This window comes from Vespula vulgaris, chromosome 22 (assembly GCF_905475345.1).
Source record: "Vespula vulgaris chromosome 22, iyVesVulg1.1, whole genome shotgun sequence".
In the NCBI taxonomy this organism is placed as follows: Eukaryota; Metazoa; Arthropoda; class Insecta; order Hymenoptera; family Vespidae; genus Vespula; species Vespula vulgaris.
The window spans coordinates 2546733-2567875 of NC_066607.1; the positions used below are offsets into that span (position 1 = coordinate 2546733).

The 21143-nt window shown below is 34.3% G+C and overlaps 1 protein-coding gene and 1 long non-coding RNA gene across 3 annotated transcripts; one reads left to right on the top strand and one right to left on the bottom strand.

Moving 5' to 3' along the window:
- Nucleotides 1–1291: 1291 nt before the first annotated feature.
- LOC127071568 (uncharacterized) lies at nucleotides 1292–10678 on the bottom strand. Of its 2 annotated transcripts, none has more exons than XM_051010992.1 (5): nucleotides 10136–10678; nucleotides 7472–7720; nucleotides 5325–5657; nucleotides 4466–4747; nucleotides 1292–4247 (listed from the first exon to the last, which is right to left on the bottom strand). In XM_051010992.1, exons 2-5 carry the CDS (start codon nucleotides 7684–7686, stop codon nucleotides 4055–4057), a joined length of 1023 nt encoding a protein of 340 aa, XP_050866949.1. In that variant the 5' UTR covers nucleotides 7687–7720; nucleotides 10136–10678; the 3' UTR covers nucleotides 1292–4054. The 2 variants fall into 2 exon arrangements, with proteins under 2 accessions (XP_050866949.1, XP_050866948.1); XM_051010991.1 differs by having other exon boundaries at nucleotides 9778–10678.
- A 4335-nt stretch (nucleotides 10679–15013) lies between these two features.
- On the top strand, nucleotides 15014–21086 carry LOC127071588 (uncharacterized). Its single transcript, XR_007785143.1, has 4 exons — nucleotides 15014–15471; nucleotides 15602–15788; nucleotides 16474–18721; nucleotides 20432–21086. It is a non-coding gene; the product is annotated as an uncharacterized LOC127071588 (long non-coding RNA).
- The last annotated feature ends 57 nt before the right edge of the window (nucleotides 21087–21143 follow it).

Genomic DNA, 21143 nt, shown 5'->3' on the forward strand with positions numbered 1-21143 from the left:
TGATCCTAGTTCGATATTAATTTCAGTGCAAGTAAATGTCACGTGTCATAGTGACGCCATTTCAGTTATCCAATGAACTTCTATTGTGTTTCTTTACCATCTACGCGGGAACAAGATGATCGTCCCTCTATGAAACAGACGCTTTCAAATATGGTAAGTAATGAATATCAATTAATAGTAATATGCGTTCGAATAATTATTAATCGATCGATGCGTAAACAAAAGAAGTACGTTTTAACTAAGGTGCTTATATTATCTTTCGTCCTTCATCTTTTCGACGTATAGTATAAGAAGCTTCCATGGATCATCATCATACTTTTTTTTGGTAAACAACAAAACTGGAGCCTGTATTAACGCGCGTATGAAAATTAATGTGTATTATCTTGAAAAAAAGTGAGAGAGAGAGAGAGAGAGAAATGAAACTAAATAAATATTCAAGTATAAGATGATTAAACGTTACTTTATTTATTAAGAGAGAGGTTATAGAGATTACAATTATATCTAGTTCAATATTTCTCGTACATACGTATACACTTTTATTATATACATATACATATATATGTACATGCATATATATATATATATGCATATATATATATATATATATATATATATATATATATATATATATATATATATATGTATATTTGTGTATATGTATTTACCTACATTTTTGATTACAGTATCGCTATGAATTCAAATTTATTAATCGTAGTAATATTTGTATGTTCGTAATATAAATGTTTGTTTTCCTTTTTTTTTTTTTCTTTTTTTAATTTTTCTTTGCTCTTTCTCTTCAGAAATCTCATTCATACATAAATACAATCATACTCAAGTACATACATACTAGTGCATAAACGTACTCATTAATTTTGCGCAATGAGATATAAAACAAAAATGAGATGTTAATAAGTTAATTAAACTTTTTTACGATTGTAATACCTTTTCAAGATGGCTACCCTGTTTTTGAGAAATCAAGTATAAATGCATACTTCCGTCTTTCTCGTAGAACGGATGACTCATCGATTGTTATTATCGTTTTTGTTATACTATTTTTCTTATTATTATTAATATTATTATTATAATTAGTATAATCACTATTAATATTATTAATTACTGCTATTAATATTATTAATATTATAATAATAATTATTATTATTGCCTGGAAATATTTCCGTTTTTTTTCTTTTTCTTTTTTTTTTCTTTTTCTTTCTCTTTTTCTTCTTCCTTGGCCAAAATTCATTTTTCGACTATGTTTCATATACATACATATATACATGGCTTATAAGAGTGTAAGTAGTATGCTTAGTATGATTTATTGTTAAACAAGGATCTTCTGTCCCTGGGTACTTTGGAAAATCCCATGTTACGGTCATAAACAGAAAATGTACCTTTTGAAATGAGTCCCTTTTAAATGCCAGACACGTTTAAAGATTTGCGACCTTCCAATTATAAAGCTATATACTATAGGAATCATAATTTATACAAAATGTGATGAAATATTGAACGTATAGATACAAAACGACAAAATTGAATTTACATGTTTACTTACTTATTCGGTTATTTCCAAACACACACATGCACGCGCACAAACACACACACACATACATACAACGTCTAATATAATATATTTTTCGTAATAATTTTGCATTAATGTTCCGAAAGAGATTGTCGTATAAATAACACAGCCCAACAAACAAACATAAAGCAAATGAAAAAAAGAGATACTTTGATACGATACATTAGCAAATTATATCTAATCTCGAATATATTTGATAATCTGATAACAAACGCATTTCTATTTATTTGAACAATATTTTGTAATATTAATTAATGATAAATATTTTCTTTAAAAAATGATCACAATATTATATATTTTGATCGGTATAAATAATTATTAAGTATCTAGGTTGATATCCTAGCGTTATTGATATTTTATTATAAATATGGATCATTCGTTTGAAATACTGATCATATAATAATACAAAACAAAAGCTGATACAATGTATAATAATCATTTCAAAAATGGCATTGATTTCAACGTATCGGTTTCAGTTTTGGAGATACAGTGTAATTAAGTACTGATATATGCAGAAATTAATATATAATTTCATAATAAATTTGTATATTCTTTGTAATTATGACTTTTTTTTCTTTTTAACGGAACGATAAACGTATTAAATTCTGTTTAAATAAATTATGATTTTTTGAGTTAGCATTTATAGACCGTTATATAAAGTATCTTCAAAGCAATAGCCTATAAAATAAAACGTTTTCTAATCCCCATCCCAAATGTACCCAAAAACAGGTCTAACTTTTTGGGTACGAAAATATTTGTCGGGTCAATACGTGTATAATCTACTTCACAATGAATTTTATTATAGGAAGACATGCATTAAAATTATTTCTTTTTTTATTGTATTTTTTTCCTTTCGTTTCTTTTCTTCTTCTTTAATCTAATCTCTCAAATCAGCATTTTCGAAATAATTATTCTATCAATTTTCTATAAATAAAATCATAAAGATTTGTTCCCTTTTTTTGTTGAATATTAAAATTAGAATACTCTTCTTCGAAAATATAAAACACAAATACAATTTTGAATCGACACAGTCGTGCGTATTTTTTCAAACAAAACGATTATGTTAATAAATATATATATATGTATATACACACATTTCTTTTTTAATAATCAAGTGTAGATATTTGATCTATATTATATTTACTGACGACCATGATATTAGAAATTTTTATTTAGACCGTTCGCGATTAGATTTCATGAAATCACGTTGACTTTTTTTTTTATTGTCGTTTATAAACAATATGTAATTTATTTAAAAATTACGTACACATATTCGAGCTTGTGAATTATCTATTTAACGTCCATTGCACCGTCAGCGTCCATTACTACTGCGAGTATATATATATATATATATATATATATATATATATATACTTTTTATTTATACAGATAATATTATTATTGATTCGATTTTGAGATATTTTACAAAACACGAATCGTTAAGAATTCTTTGGAATGCGATTATAAAAAGAAATGCCATCGATAACATGAATTAATATCATTGGTATCAAACGGCTTAACGTTAAATCGTTTGCTTTTTAAATGTACAAAAGACTTATATATTATATATTATATGCATATGTGTATGTGTGTGTGTATGTATGTAGATATGTAAAGAAATGTACAAATGCAATATTATCGTGTAAAAAACTCACGAAATTATAGTTCGTTAAGTTGACAATTGTTTTTTAATATACAGGACTAGAAAAATGCGATATAAGTATATAATTGGCAAATCGTTAGAGAAAAAAAAATTAACGATTTCAAAATAATTAGATTAATAAAAGATATTTATGATCTCATTTATACAATATTTTTTATGTTGTGTGTATGTGTGTGTCTCGTATACTTGCATTTCAAAACGTATATATATATATAAAAAAAAAAAAAAAGACAAGAAAAAGTATAGAAATAAATAGGTTCGAATTTTAATTAAAAAAAAAGTATAACAATAATAACAAAAAATAATAATAATTAAAATTTTTCTTTTTTTTTTCCAATTTTGTTTTTAACAAATATATCAGTATTGTTCTTTCGTGAGAAATAAGATGGTCCAGTTTTTGCATATAATGAGCCTTATCACAAAATGCGGCCATGAAGATATTAAAATCGATGAATTATTTAAAAGGTATAAAATTTAAATATAATTTACGATTATTATTATCGTGTGAAAATAAACGAGTTCGAGTATTGTCATGGCAAAAAATTGTCTTGGCAGCGCTTGTTACTTCTTTTTTTTTTTTTTTTCTTTTTCATTTTTCTTTCATTCGTGAAACGATTTTTAATCATTAATACACCTTATTAAATACACGATAGACTATTTTCATATCCCTGAGAATTCCTATTGACATCTCTAGAAGAATATTTAAATATCTTTTTTGTTTCTATTTTTTGTGTGTATATGCTTTTATTTCTGCTCTCCTTTTATCTTTCTCTCTCTCTCGTTTACACCTCTTTTCGACTTACTCATGTCACTCAATAAGGAACATTGTCGCGAATATATGCCTGTTTGCGATACTCGTGATGCTGACACTTGCCCCACCATGATCTCTTCGTACAAATCTTTTGAGGCTTAAGAACGAAACATTTCGTTTGGAGTACGTCGAAAAATATCTTACCGATAAAATTCGCTGACGACGTGTCCGCCATTTTTAAACACGTACGGAATCTGAAATCGAAAAGGATTTATATCTATAATATAATACAAACAACGAAATACATCCAGATATATTTGGCCTTATATATACGATATTTAACAAACAAACGAACGAACAAACATACAAATATTTTTTGTTCGAAGACTCTTAGAACGGAACGAACGCGTTTACAAGAGAGAAGAAAAAAAGAAGAGAAAAAAACTATAATCACAAAAAAAAATAAAATTACCGTTCGTCGCAAGCGCAGTGCATCATAGTGGTGATACCCCAATTAAAAAGGCCGTAACGTGTCTCAAATGCTGGTATGAAGAATGGACAAGCGGTGTCGTGCCTTCGGCAACAGGCATCGGCAACACCAAATCCACCTAAATTAGTATATTTTGTAGCACGATGACCACGTCCGCACCATTGGGTTCCTGGTATCAAAAGTAGTTCTCTACGTCTTCGACTCCTACTGCGTCTTTCTCTTCTTTCACCAAGTATGGTATCGTTGACGTTCTTTCTGTATTCCCTGTATATTTCGAAAAATGTAATATATATTTTGCAATCCTCTTATACAAAGATAAGATCGAATTTAAGATTTATTATTAACGATCAAGATCGTTTTATCTCTAACTACGTTGACCGACTGATTATGACCGACTTTTAAATCTGATCTAAACGAGGATGTACAAAACAAAACGAGTTAAACGAAAGTTTTTATTTTTTTTGAATATGTTAACTTACTCTCAATATTTTCACGTTTATCCATTTATTTATTTATTTACTTATTATTCCTTTTATAGAAGCTTGCTTTTTTTACAGTGCTAACATATTCCATATAAAAAAGGAAATTAGCTTCTATCTAAAATATTTTTCTATTCATTTCCAATTTTCTAATAAATCTATCTACACACATACATATTTTTAATAAGTATACAAAACATTAATAGAAGAATTAATAAAATGAATAAAAAAAGAAAAACAAAGAAGAATTAATATATAAAATTAATATACATTTATTAACATCAGATAAATTAATTTTATTAAGATATATTTACGATAGACAACAGACGTCATGTTCATACTATAGATACAATTTATATTACCTTCGTCGATGTTGAGCTATGACTTGATTTCGCGTTCTCGTTCTCAAACGGTTGCACCGATGACGTAGCTCGGAGGTCGATGATAACCAAGAAAAGTCTCGGGACACGGTCGACGTACTACTCTCGACATCGTTGTACTCGAACACCTCGTCGATGACCGCCTCTGCTTCGTCATCGTAGTCATCGGAGTGTATATTCGACAGGCAGGACCTCTCGTCCCCTCTTTCTAGTTCCTCGTCGATGCAGTCGGTCAAACTGCCACCCTCGTATATCAGTTGCAACTTTCTCCCGGTGTTCTGCTCCCAGACCTGTCTTAACGTCACGTCGATGTCTCTATTCACACGAGACGAGACCGAGAGAAAGAGACATACATTTACGGGCAAAGAGAAAAAGGGAAAGAGTGAAAAAAAAAAAGAAAAAGAAAAAATACAAATTATCGCGTGAGATAGAAAGAAAAAGCAGATAGAAAGTAAAAAAAAGAAAAAGCTCATGCTTGGAGAGAAAAATTTGTTTTAAAACTCGATTGATAATGATATCGTTTAAAAATTCGAGTAAGAAGATATCTGTATATACGCATACGCGTACGCACGTTTACGATCGAATTAATTACAAGTGGAAAAATAGAAGAAAAGTAGGAAGATAGATTGAAAGATAGATAGAAAGATGGATGGTGTGAGAATGGGACAGAAATAGAGAAATAGAAAGAGAGGTAGGAAGAGGTAGAGAGATAGAGATAGAGAGAGAGAGAGAGAGAAAGTTGACGAACCGCGCAAGGTGTATGCATTCTCGTTAGAGCACAAAAGAGCTTTTCCTGGTTTAAGTGCAAAGTGACGCTTCGCGGTGGCGAAATTCTCTGGTATCCTCGTGAGAGCATCAGCAGATGAGGAGAGTAGCAACTAGGAGAATTCAAGGCAAGCCCGACTTGCTCGGGACATTTGGCACACTCCGTACTTCCTTGCCCCAGTCCTAATCCTTGCTTACTTAACTTGCCGCTTTTCGGCTTAAAGCCTTGCTTTGGGCTTAGTGGTCAACGATGGTTACGAAGGAACACTGACGAATTTCTTTACCGCGTTAAAAGTATTTAAAAATATATATATATATTTGGAAACAACAATCTATATATACGATATCTCTAACTTGTTTGTTCAAAAAACTCTTATCTCGTATCATTGTTAGTTATTTCTATATTTCTATGAATTCATATTTTGTGCGAAAGTTTTCGATATCGCGAGTAAAAAGAATAGAGAAGAAGAAGAAAGAGAGAGAGAGAGAGAGGGGGGGGGGGGAGAGAACAGGTGCGATTTCATGGGGTTTTCCGACATGGACTCGACGTGTCTTTGCTAAGTGAAATAGTGATGATTCCAGTTGTGAAATGGACGTAAAGTGTTCTTCGGAAGGAAGGTGTGTATAGATAGAAGAAAACAAAAAATTCACAAAAAGGGAAAGAAGAAAAAAGAAAAGGGACAAAGTTATCCGTAGGACTAAAAATGCATTAAACGTTAGATATAGATACATATGTATAGGAACAAAGGACCCACGCGTATTGGCAATTGTGAAAGGCGTTCATTGTTTTCATGCCTGTTAACGGACTTTCCCGCTTTAGTATCCTCTTCGAGTTCTCCCATGAAGGGTAAGGGAATGGGATAGAACGTACGTGTGAGAGAAAGAGAGAGAGAGAGAGAGAGATTTGCTCCTGCCCGAGAAAATGTTATTCTAACAAAGAGGATCGCCGTTGTTAGTTCTCCTCACTGGAGAAAAAACATCGTTGTACCGAGGCCAAATGAAAAAGGAATTTATATAGGATCACGAGTCTCTCTGGATACTCTCTTACCACTTGACTTCTTGCTCGAATAAGAGTAACAGAAAAAAAAAGAAAAAATAATAATAAAAAAAGAGGATGAACATCTTTCGAGCAAGTAATCGAATATTATCACAAGTATATCGAATGTATATATACATATATATATATATGTATCGTTGCATCTATTTTTTTCTGAAGATTCTCAGAACGTCCCTAGGCTCTTAACATCACACTGTATGTGTATGTACATGTGTGAGTGTGTTGTGCGCGCGTTCATGTGCGCGTGTATGCGTGTACGTGTAGAAAAACATTATCGAAAAAAGATATAATCGATGGTTGCATGTACCCCCAATTGACGATGGTCTCCTTAGCGCAAATTCCAGGCCAACGGATCGCTCTCTCGACTTTTCCGTCCGACTGAATCCTTGTAACTACAAAGGCTCGATCAGAGAAAACCTCAGCAAAGCCGGCCGTGCCGTTTGACGTGGCCAAGATGTCGCTTCCTTGCCGAAAAGCTCCGACAAGCGGTAGCAGCAGGATCAAGCCCAATGCCAGCAGCATCGGTCACCGGTTCGGCTTATGTCGCTTTCTGTCACTAAAACAAAACGATTATATATCTACCTATGTATGTATGAATATATTATATATATATATGTGTATGTAAGTATGTATGTATGTATCTCTGTATATATGAATGAATGAATGAATGAATGAATGTATGTATGTATGTATGTATCTGTTAAGCAATATTATAAAATCCGCGTAAATTTGTATTTTATCGATTAAATGTTCGCCCGAGCGATCGCTTTGTTTCTTTTATATTTTTTCTTCATTTTCATAATTTTTTTTCTCTCGAACTCCTTCACGATTCTCTTATAACTTTTTAAACGAGAATTCGAGATCGTATATCTCGAATCGATTAACGCACGAATATCAACGCGCGTAGATCGTCGTGTTTTTCTACGTTCTCTCGAGAGGAGGAGGAGAGTTCTTTTTCTTTTAGGATTTTTTTTTAATTTTCTTAATTTTGAATTAAGAAATAATGATTAACTCGTTCTCTTATATCGATCGAAATTTATCGTTGATTCTGTCGTAGAAAAGAGAAATAGAAAAAAAAAGAAGAAAATAGAAGAGATTTTTTTTTTGTCGCGTGTATGTACTTTCCAAATAATTGTTTGGCTTACTGCCATCCGACGCTTAATCGTTTTCTTTTCATCACGAAGATAAAAGAGAGACTGTTCTCTATCTGTCTCTCTCTCTCTCTCTCTCTCTCTCTCTCTCTCTCTCTATTTCTGTCTCTGTCTTTGGCTCTTACGTAATTATCACGTATATGATATCCGAAGAAAGCAGTAACGACAAGCAATCGACTATTTTGTCGTAAACTATACTGAACGAAATTTATTTTTTTCCTTCGATTTTCTCTCTCTCTCTCTCTTTCTTTTTTACCATCGCGATAAAGTGTAAAATATATACCATGTAAAATATATATCATGAAATATATATATATACTAGATTAACACATATATATTTCATTTCTTCTTCAAATATTCCTCGCGAAAACATTATCACGAGTATCCCATTATCGGGACTCTCTATAAATTATTTAACGACTCGAAACAAAGTGAGATTAAAAAGAACTTAGACTTAGAACTTAGAATTAGATATTTTTTTTATTTACATATATATATATATATATATATATATGTATGTATAAAAAACTCTGACATAACGCGATTTGAAATGTATCTCTGGACGATATTTATTTGATCTGTCGATCGAAACGATTTTTTTTTCTTCTTTTTTCTTTCTTTTTTTTTTCTTTTTCTTTACTTTGATACGAGATTATAAGTTATTTATATCTTCTTTTTTATTTTTTATTTCGAAAATTTCAAGCCTCGGATAAAACGTAAATGAAAAAAATTTGTACGTGGAGCGATCAGTTTACAATTAATGACGTTCATTATTAGCTCCAATCTCTAGATTAAGTTCGTTATTATTTTAATAGATTATCATTCAAAAAGAGTTAATGACATTACGTGTATATCGTACGGAAATCACATCGTAACGAGTGTATGTATATATTTGTGTGTATATATGTATGCATGTATGTAGGTATGTATACATATCCGGTGAATCAAAATGTAAATATTAATCCTCGTTTCTTCGACATCGATTACGAGCATAATCGATCTAATAAAACGTTATTGAAATACGAACGTTTCGAGTGATTTTTTTAAAAGTCGATTGGAAAATGATTTACAAGATTGACACCGCACTTCTAATACCGAAAAAGAAAAATAGAAGAAAAAAAGGGAAAAGGAAAGGAAAGTCTAAAATCAACGATTGTTGTTGAAAATTTCAAACTGCATTCACCATACGTAATACAATAATAAAGCACAGCAACAACTATCAAATATTATTAAAAAACGAAAGAGGTGAATTATTAAAAAAAAAAGAAAAGAAAAAAAGGGAAAGAAAAAGAAAAAGTACACAGTACCACATCACATTCACCGATCTACTCAACTTTTTCAATCTTATCGGAGCTTGAAAACGAGGACGATTTTATGTTTCTTGTACATTCATTCATTGTTTTTTATTTTTTTTTTTTTTTCTTTCGTTTCTCTAACTTCTTTTTATTCTTTATTTTTTTACCTTAAAATAATATTTTCGCCACGTTGATATATGTATATAATATATACATATATATATATTTATTTATATGTATATTTATATATATATATATATATATATATATATATATCTTATATGAAGTAGCACTTGTGAAAAAAAGAAAGATCCGAGGAAAGCGAAGAAGAAGATTTATGTAAGAGGAAAAAAAGATAGAGGATAGATGGAAGAAGAGAGAAAGATAAAGAGAGAATAAGAGATAAACTAAGAAAAGGAAAAAGAGGAGGGATGGGATGGGTTATTATAGTAGTCACGTGGATGTGTGTGTATGCACACTCGCGTAAATTTCTCTCGGAGTGCAGATTCGCAAATCGTACGTTACCGCGTTGGCCTAAGCGACACCTTGTGGGGCCAATCGGCCGTAGTAACTGGCGCGCTATGCTCGTGGCTCTCCCTTAAATACCACCGACGCTTGTCTCTCTCTCTCTTTCTCTGTCTCTGTCCCTGTCTCTCTTTCTGTCTGTCTCTATCTCTCTTTCTCTCTTTCTCTCACTTGCTCTCTCTTTCTCTCTCTCTCTCTCTTTCTATCTCTCCCTGGTGGTTGTCCAGTTCACCTACACACCACCAAACCCATCCGTTTCTATCCCTTAGGTTTCCTTCTCCTTCTCACCAAACCCCTCATACGTTCGCGTTCTCTTCTCCAACCTCCATACTCCCCACCACCGTTCGGACATCAACCAAAGTCCTCTCTCTCTCTCTCTCTCTTTCTCTCTCTATCTCTATCTATCTACCCTTCCTCTTCTCTCTTTCTCTCTCTCTCCCCCTCTCTCGCTCACTCTCAACCCAGCATCTACCAGCAACGACTCGCGTCTGCCAAATCCAATCCTACCGATTCACCCCCGAAATCTAATCCCTTCATTCCCATTCTCTCTCTCTCTCTCTCTCTCTCTCTCTTTCTCTCTCAATCACATCGCCGCTCGTTCATTCCGCTAACTATCTTTCAACTGACTTTTCTTCCCGTTTTATACTCCTCTTTCTTTTCTTCTTCTTCCACTACTTCTTCTTGCTCTATTTCTTCTTTTCTTCTTCTTCTTCTTCTTCTTTTTTCCTTCCTTGCGCTACTTTTTTCTTTCTTTCTTTCTTTCTTTATCATTCCCTTCGATCATTCGTCTTTTCCCTTTATCTCACACGACTTTGTCCCTTTCTTATTTCCATTTTATTCCTCTGCGATTTAACAAAGTACCTTTTTCTCCTTTTTTTTTCTTTTTTCCTTCTCTCTTTCTCCTTCTCACTTTCTTCATTGCGCTAGATCTAGAAAATTGCGATACGCCGCCATCTTAAATCCAAAGTGATTTCAAAAAATATATGTATCTAACATCGGTATTTAAAAGTATATATATATATACATAGATATGATACATAGTACATACATACATACGTCAGAACCGCTCGCTCGGAGATAATAAATTACGAAAGCTCTCGTTAGAGCTGCTGCTGCTGCTACTCCTTCCTGAGATTCAAAAGCGTCGCGTCGGTAGCGCCCGGCGATTGGCCGAGAGACTCGAAAGATCGCGTGTGACGATTGGCGCCCTTCCAAAGGTCGTTTTTCGCGTGGCGCATCAGAGAATATAATATACTTGCTATTCGTCGCAACGATGAAAATATGATATACATAAATGTGTGAGTATGTATATATACGTACTTGTGTGTATAAGTCCAACTCTATCGTTAGAAATTTAATCATTTTCTAAATATATCTACTTAATCACGATCTAATATCGATCCTTTATAAACTCGTTAAAAGAGATCTTTTACAGTAAGAAAGAAAAAGAAAAAGAGAGAAAGAGACAAAAAACAAGAAAATCTTTTTCAAGAAGAGTGAATTATTAAACAAAAAGATTACTTTTATTACTCGAGCAAATAAAAGTAGATATCGCTAAAGGTTGATTAGCCTTTCGATATTAGAATGAAATTCGTTTTATATCAGGAATCACGGTAAAAAAAGAAGAATTAAAAAGGAAAAAGAGAAATAAAAAAGAAGAAGAAAGGAGAAAGGAAAAGAAAAGAGTAAGAATAAGAATAAGAATAAGAATAAAAATAAGAATAAAAATAAGAAAAAGAAGAGGAAGAAGAAGAAGAAGAAGAAGAAGAAGAAAAGAAAGAAGAAAAAGAAAAAGAAGGTTACGGATCGGTCGAAGATTTACGAGCGTTCTTTAGGACTGGTTTTCTTCCCTTGAACGAAATCGGCACGGTCGGAATTAATTGGCGGGGCCGAAGAAGAAGTGCCGGTGAAAAGCCAGCCGGGCCGGGTAGTTTCCATCCATTGTACGCCCTACGGTTATGACTCGTTGGCGAAGGACAGTGGTGGAAAAGAGGGTGGAATGGGAAAGGGTGGAAGTGGGTGGACCTGCAGCATCGAGGTGAGAGAGAGAAAAAGCGAGAAAGAGAGAGAGAGAGTCCGTAAGTGAGTAGGTAGTTCTTGGGGCACTCAATTGTTCGACCCTCGAGGGGTTCTCGCGGACGAGTCACCGTTTCTATATTATGCAAGTTCTCACTCTCCCTCTCTCTTCCTCTCTCTCTCTCTCTCTCTCTCTCTCTCTCTCTCTCTCTCTCTCTCTTTCTCGTCTCGTCCTTCTACCTTATATCGCAAAGAAGTTAACTCTAAGGATGACAAGTATCCCGTATTTCCACGTCTGAATTTAGGAAAAGAAAAGAAAAGAAAAATAGAATAGATTCGTAAAAAAAAGAAAGATTTCCGAAGGATCTTATCGTATCCTATCGATTGGATGATGCAATTGTCGATTCATTATATAAAAACAGAAACAAAAATCAAGAAACAAATTCTGAGTTTGAGCTGTCGAGGGATTTGTGTACGATAGAATGTGTGTTCATATCTCGTGCCAATTAATCGCACGGATTTCAACATGATTATCTGTTTAAACAAAGAATTTCATTTTACTCGAGAGCATCCTAGGAGAATGCGGATATCGATCGTTTCAAGCTCTCTCTCTCTCTCTCTCTCTCTCTCTCTCTCTCTCTCTCTCTCTTTGTCTCTCTTTATTTCTTTTTCTCTCTTTTTCTATCTATCCATCTCCACCTTTTTTTCTCAAATGACGACGGATCCTTCTAACGGTATAGATCCTTGAACGGAATGAAAACACGTCGTAGGATTTACTACTACACCCGATCATGGAAGGCCTCATCGCATTCTTCTTCAGCTAGTCGGTATCTGCCTGTTTCGACGATAAGCAGCAGTCCTTTCTTCTATTCCTTTCGAGGGCCAATTAATTTTTATGGCCCCCATTTTCTTTTTTCGAATCGTGTATTCGAAACACTCTGAAACAAACAGACTATACTACTCACGCATTCTTTCACAAAACTCCATAATCCGTGATTCGAAAAAAATTGTACATACAGATACATATTTTTTCTCGAGTTTGATATCGATTATTTGTATTTAATTTATATTTTTTATGACTCTCTAATTTTTCTTTTTTTTTCTGTTTTTTTTTTTTCTTTTTTTTTCTTATATTCGTTAATAGAATACAATTTTTTTTGTATTAAAATCGTATTAGACTCACGATTTATATTATAACGCATCGTAATTTAATATACGAGAACGTTAAAAAATTTCTTGACAAAGCTGCTGACTTATGTTCTTTCTATTTACGTAAGTCAATTCGACGTAGGTATGCGTTTTACAAATGCTGACAAGTAAGTAAGTAAGTACGTATCTTGAATACAAATACGTTTCAGAATAGCCGTGACACTTGTTGCTATGAATCAATGTACCGATATAAATAGTTCGACATAAATTATAATAATGCTTCGCACGTTATACCATAATCAGTCAACGATCTCTATTAAACGACGATTATACGACGTAACATGTGACAAGTACAGTTCTGTTTTACGATCTTTCGCGTTAGATGATGCTATGTAAGCAAAATGTAAACACAGATTACGAAGAAGTTTCTTTGAACTTTTTTAAAGATTCATTGAACCTTTATCTAAGAAAACATAATAAATAAAATTAGAGTAACTTTGAGGAGTAATAATATATATCTATATATATAATTTCTAATCTCCTAATTAATAATAAAACTTAATTATAACACTTAAAAAAATATTTAACATAATTTCTATGCATCATTCGTATAGAAAAAAATTGTCCAAATACATATCTTGGATTATTGTCGCACTTTGACATATACAATTGAGATAATTATGTGAAAAAAAAAAAGAAAAACTTTATTTATATCGAGAAAACAATAAGTTTAGAGAGGGAGAGAGGATGAAAGAAAAATAATCATAAATTTTTCTCTATAATGATCTAATAAAAAATATACGAATAAAAAAGGAAGAGATATTATTTTCGCTTTATATAGCAGAGCCTACTTCGTTATTAATTAATAATTGTAAATATTAATTATGAATTCGAAAAGAGAAAAAAGAAAACAAAATTATTTTTTCATTAGTAAATTGCAAAACCTCGTTAGAATCTATCGAGCCTTGTCACTTGTTAGAATCCACAAGTCTTGCAGTCGGCACCTAGTACGAAATTCAACACCATCCCTCTTCTACCCCTTTCCCTCTCAATCTTCAACCCATTTCCGAGCACCTTCACCACGATACTACTAGTCACCACTACTATTATACGCTATAACTAGGAACAGAGCTCTCTTAGTAATAAGTGTGGCGGGAATTACGTAATTATTGCGTTGCACCCGACAATTGTCGCGGAAAACGGTGAATACTTGAATGGGCCGTGAGTACAACGGGAAAAAGGGGGTGAAAGGAACGAGAAATGGGGGTTATCACGGTGATTTGCAGTCGAGATACTTGCGTCGAGTCGTATGTCGCCTACACTACTATTCTCGTTGAGTTACAACCTCAGACCCGATTGTCAGACATCGTTTCTGTCGTTGAGCAGTAATTACGAGACATATATGTATTATGAGTTAAACAATTAATAAAATCAGTATTCATAATGACAAATAAAATCGAACAATATAATAAATTTCATCGTTTGGATACGTCTTTTCAAATAATTTTTTATAAATAAATTTTATATTAAATAGCCATTATTTGTTTGTCATCATTCATAATAATTTCGTATTAATCATTACACGAAAGTATAGTTCGCTTTCGAAGTTATTGTAAATTTCCATTTTTTGTATCTTTTTTTTCTAATTTTAATACTCAATACTTTTCGAATTTTCAGGAGTCATCGAAGATAAAAAGAAGAAGAAGAAGAATACATGGAAAGCTATGGTATTCGTATGAAACTTCGTCATGGGAAATTTGTTCGATCGGTTACGCCGAGAATGACGAAAACGACACCGACGTTCAAAGATTTGTCCTGGTATCGTTGAAAAATTCTTCGCGCGTAGAAATATATGATCCAAGAAAGGGACCGATGGGACGAAAGAAGGACGAAGAAGACGAACTGGCAATCTCGTCGATTTCACGAAGAATACCTATCTATCTATATGGCGTTATATACCTGACACTGCTATATACTTTTAAACCATATATATATATATGGAATCTCCTACGAAGAAATAGAAAAGAATACGTATCTATTCTACATGATCGAGAAACAAAGGACAGAAAGATCAAAAAGAATTTATTCGAGATGAATGATGGACGACTTATGGGTTCTCCTTCGTTCGAAGAAAACAATTTGAATCAATTTGGAGTGAATATCAAATAAAGGTTTGTATATAGATGATTGATTTTATAAACATGTTTTTTATAACGCGTTTGTGTGGCTGATGATTTGCTTTTCTTAGCTTTTTACTTTTTTCCGTCTTTTAACGATCTCTCATAAACTTTGAATTTTTAGAAGAGAAAGGAACGATGTATGTATAATCGAACGTTCCGTTTGGATTCAAAAAAAGAAAAAAGGGAAGGACGATCGAACTCTCATAGACAAGCCTGTTAATAGGAATATTAAAAAAATGAGTATCTTCAAAATTTCTTGTTACCCGAGAAACGAGGCTTTAGAAAGAAATAGAGATATTATGGTACACGTAAGTACTGTGCGCGTTGGCTTGATCCTAGCTGCGGTACAATTCCGCACTAATTGATTTTACAACGTGCGTTATATTGACCGTGAAGATCGTCTCCGTCGTACTAGTAGTTGGTGGTGGTGGTGGTGGTGGTAGTAGTAGTAGTAGTAGTAGTAATAGTAGTAGTGATAGCAGTATTAGTAGTATTAGTAGTAGTAATAGTAGTAGTAGTAATAGTAGTAGTAGTAGTAGTAGTAGTAGTCGTCGTATGGAGGTCGTGAAGCGTAGTATCTACCCAGTGATGGTACCAAAAGCCAACGATTGCAGCAGGGTGCAGATGACATCCTGAGGCGAGCCATGCATGACGCCCTTTTTGGGGACCGACGAATGTTATTGCGAAAAAAGATTTGGGAACATGATAATAATGCTAATAATACTAATAATAATAATATTACAAAGAATCGAACGAGAGTATAATAATATCTCGATAAGGATTACATTAATTATTTCGTAGTTAGATCGAAAGGGGTCAAGAGGTCAATAAGTCGATAGACATTGATATAAATAATAATGTAATTTTTCTATTGTTTTCCCTTTGCCTGATTCTTCTAAACAAGTAATCTTTCTTTCGTTTACTCGTTTATTGTTTCTTCTTTTATTTTTTGTTTCTCTTTGTCTTCTTATTTTTTTTTTTTTTTTTTTTTAGAAAAGAAAAGATGAAAGAAGAGCAGCAAATCTCCAGATACCAGAGACAACAAATCCTAGATCGACGTTAGCTTCGACCTTCTAGGTATCTCTGGAATAGCAGAGAACTACTTGGCCTCCGAATTGGATCACAACGATCTCTCTTTTGGAAGGAACCAAGATAGCAATGAAGGAGAGTTCTCTCTGTCTCTCTCTCTCTCTCTCTTTCTCTCTCACTCACTCACTCACTAACTCGAGCTTGCAGACAATGAGACAATGGAGCGACGGTTGCAAGGAGCGATAGCGCCGGATTAATTCCCAATCGATTCCAAGAGAACTCCTTTCGACTCTATCCTTGGGGTTACCATATCATTCTCGATGGATGATTCGAAAGAAAAGTGACAAACTTTTCTTTTTCTTTTGCTTGTGCTTTTTTTTTATCGACTTCGAACTCGTCTCCTCCTCGTTGTACACACGGTATGTAATACACATCTGCACACATTTTATTATGAAATTGATCGATCTTTTTTTTTATGTCTGATCGTGTACGAAAGAAAAGGAAAACAAGGAAAACATTCGATTCGATTAGAATCGGTAGATAGACAAATCGTACGAGAAAGAGAAAAAGAGAGAGAGAGAGAGAGAGACAAAGTTGAGTAACAAAGATCGAATTATTGTTATCATAACCATCTGGGGGCCTCTCTTTCGCAAGCTTAAAAGCCTGCGACTGTCCGTTAGATCAAAGGAGGCAACGACGTGTTCCAGAGTGCGGAATGTACTGTGTAGATTCCCCAAGCGAATAGATTCCGAAATGAACACGTTAAAGTACCCAAGGGACGTTCAGGAGTTATGGATCTCATGAAGGATGCGGTCGATGACGTTCTTACTCGTCACCGACCGTATCAATTTTTGGGGGAAGAGCACGGGTGAATTTTCATGACCAGGTGGGGGCTACAATCGGAAGTGGAAGAAAGGAGACAAAAAGTGATCGATCGATCGATTAATCGAAGCGATTTTTGCACAGCATTCAACGACGCATTACGAATCTACCTTAACGAATATAATTGACTGATTGAAAAAAAGAAAAAAGTAATGAATCGTGTTATACGATAAAAAAGAAAGAAAAGAAAAAATGAAGGAAGAAAAGAAGAAGTAAATTTAAATGGTATTTATTCGACGATCGGTCAAGTAACATAATCAACGATATATATATCTATTTACGTTTGATATCGATCGGAATAATTTGTCGAGAAAGTTGATGAGCTTCGATATTCTTTTAGGAAAATCTTAAAAGCAAATGGACTTAAATATATATATATATATATACATATATGTATATGTGTATATATATTATATACGTGTATAACGTACACGAACGATTCTCGAGGATGGTAAAAAGAATCTCGTTAGCCTTTCGTAGAATATCGATGATCCTCATTAAGTAATAATCTTTTAATTAATGTTCGGAAAGAAGAAGAAGAAAAAGAAGAACAACAAGAAAAGGATGTTGATTATATAGGCGCCGTGCCCGTATGCTGTTTAGACGGACGTGATTACCTTGTTTTACCGGTTACGAAGACAAGTCAATGTGTTGTGGTCTAGCCTGAGGACAGACGGCGATACCAGCGCTAATCACGCTTGTGAATTGCATCTATAAATAAAATATCCATATCTGTGTGGGGAAGGAACGCTTAAAAAAAAAAAAGAAAGAAAGAAAGAAAGAAAAGAGAAGAAAGAAAAATAAAAAAAATGATTACGATCCTCGGCGAGCGAGCGTTCGTAATTTTTAATTTCAAAGAAAACAAAAAACTGGAGGAAGGAAGAAGAGAAGAAAAAATATGACAATGGGAGAAAACGATCTCGGAAAAAGAAGAGAAGAAAAAATTTTTCGTTCGCGTTCGTTCGTTCGTTCGTTCGTTCGTTCGTTCGTTCGAACGACGACGACGACGGAGCTGTACTTAAATTCGATGACGTTCGCGCGTTACTTAGCGAATTTCAATCGCGCGTGAAAAAAAAAGAAGGAAAAAAAGAAAAAAAAGGAGAGAGAGAGAGAGAGAGAGAGAAAAACGAAGAAAACGAAGAAACTCCGACGAAATAAAACCCTTCGTTTTCGACGACGACTTCGACGTTCGAGTCTGGTTACCGATCGGCTACTACCACCACCACCATCGTCATCATCACACCAGTACCAGCAGTACCAGTACCAGTACCAGCACCATCACCATCACCATCGACACTACCACATCGCACCGCAGCACAGTGGTAGATAGGTAGGGTGAGACTCACGGTATTCTCTTTTTTCGAGGAGGAAGAGTAGAAGGACGAGGCATAGAAGTAGAGGAGGGTAGAGACCCGAATCCTGAGGCAGTGGACCGTGAATGCGATACCACGTTTGCCGTGCATCGGTGTTGGGGAAGTGCCGTCAAACAAGCGTTCGTCGACCATCTCTCTAGGGGGTGTACCCATGCACCCCCCCAAATCCCCATTCCGATTCCCATCCTCATCCCCAACCCCCCATCCTCAACTTTCTCCCCTGGATCTCTATGTCTCAGTCCTAGTCGACAGGTTAACGTTGCTTTAGACGATTAGTTTCTATCAATTAGATATATTCGTCGCATATTCCTAAACGATAATATCGAATGACGTTCAGAATTTTGTCGCGGCATACTATGAAATACTACAGTATCGCTAATTCGATCTTCATCGAAAGAAAGAACGAAAGAACGATAATAGTCGAGCAGCCGAAACAAATATTTACGAATATCCCTGCTTATGGCCTACCTTCGTCACTCTCTTCCTTCCCACCCTCTCTCTCTCTCTCTCTCTCTTTCTCTCTCTCCCCTTCCCCCATCCATTTCGTTCGTTCATTTGCATCGCAAAGACACGGTCGTTGATGCACGTCGCATTTTAAAAAGACGTGACTGCGTTCTTGAGGAATGTTTACGTACGTATGCATGTTACGTATAGTAGATATATATACGTATTATATATAGATATATATATATATATAATATGTCGTCCCGTATCGGTATCTCGAATTAATCGTAAGTTCGATCGCTTCGAGCACGGCTATCGAGGAACGATAAAGTACATCAAGCCGATCGATAATATTCCTGCAATCGGATTATTAAAAGTTAAATAAGAAACAACGCAGACGGTGAAATACGTATATTTTCTTATTTTTAACGGAGGTAGGAGGGCCGGGTTAGGTGTTGAAATTGATTACGAAGGAGTGAAGAGGGGAGTGAGGGATGAAGTATCTTTGAAGTATCTTTTCACTAAACACAGAGGATTTACATCGTCTGAATTCGAATAAATCCCGACGAGAGAAGATATTTGTTAAAGAAAATGAATGAAAGTCGTCGGGGGAACTTTTTGCTAAATCGTGCGAGCTTGGCCCCATTAACGGTTCGAAACTTGCTTATCGGTCGCTGAGTCTGCGTTATTGCGTCGACTATGACCAAACGAAAGAACGAACGATAGATAGAAAATTGTTTCTGTAGTAGAAGCCACCTATAAGTTCCCTCTCCTCTTCTCTCCCTAGCCGACCACCCACTCGCCCAGGCGTCCTCTTTAACCCTCCTCCCCCCTTCTCCAGCCCCAATACCTACGTTAGTCTCATAACTCGCCCGATACCGCCTATATAGCCAGGGCTATAAATGATGAAAACTGTCGTTGTTCCCGCGCGATATCTTTCTCGATCAATGGATATATAATATATCAAGTCCTCGTCCATCGATCTTAAAACTGTCCTCGCTTGGTCAAACGCGAATCCACGAAATATTCGTGAAACGACGATTATTCGTTTTCTTATTTTCTTTTCTCCTGTTCTTTTCAGTTCTTTTTTTTTCCCCTTTGTTTTACCGATTCAACCCACCCAAGCTATGTACGCATGTATTGTTGCATGTATGCATGTATGTATTTATGTATTTATGTATATATGGATATATATATATATATGTGTGTGTGTGTGTATGTAGGTATAAGGACAAAAGGGAAATCGATGGTACGATCTATCGATTGGTGTGACATCGAAGACAATTAACACGTTGATTGCCATGGAGGTCATCCCAATTGATTGCACTTTCTTCTACAAAGAGGTCCGATTTTCAAACGTATATTTAAGATTTATTTTGCTGACATTTTTATCGAGATCTTTGTATCATTAATTGCGAGGGAGGAAAGGGATAAAAAGAAAAGAGAAAAGAAAAAAAGAAAAAAAGAAAGGAACGAAAAAGGAAAATAAAAAAGAAGGAAAAGAGGGGAAAAGAAAAAAAAGGAAAAAGAAAGAAAAAAAAAGAAAAAAAAGAAGGAGGTAAGGCGTGGGACGTTCCTCGTTGTGGTTTACTTATTCTTTCATCCTGTTTCGATTTTAATTTAGTATATAATTTATCGTTCGACATTCAACGTATCGGTATGTTAATGTTATATAAGGTAAGTTCATACCCTTTTTTTTCCTTTTCTTTTTTGCTTTTAATTTCTCGGAAAAAGGGAAAAAATGATAGGAAATCCGCAATGACCGTCTCCTTTCCGTTTTATTTTCGTCGTGAATTATAAGCCCAATTGATCATTATTACGTCCCGCATGCGATTCCGTCTCTTCAATCTTTTTTTTTCCTTTTTAAAAAACGGAAGCCCGCAGCGATTTTTATCAGATTTTTTATACGATTTCTTATCAGATCGACGAAAGTAA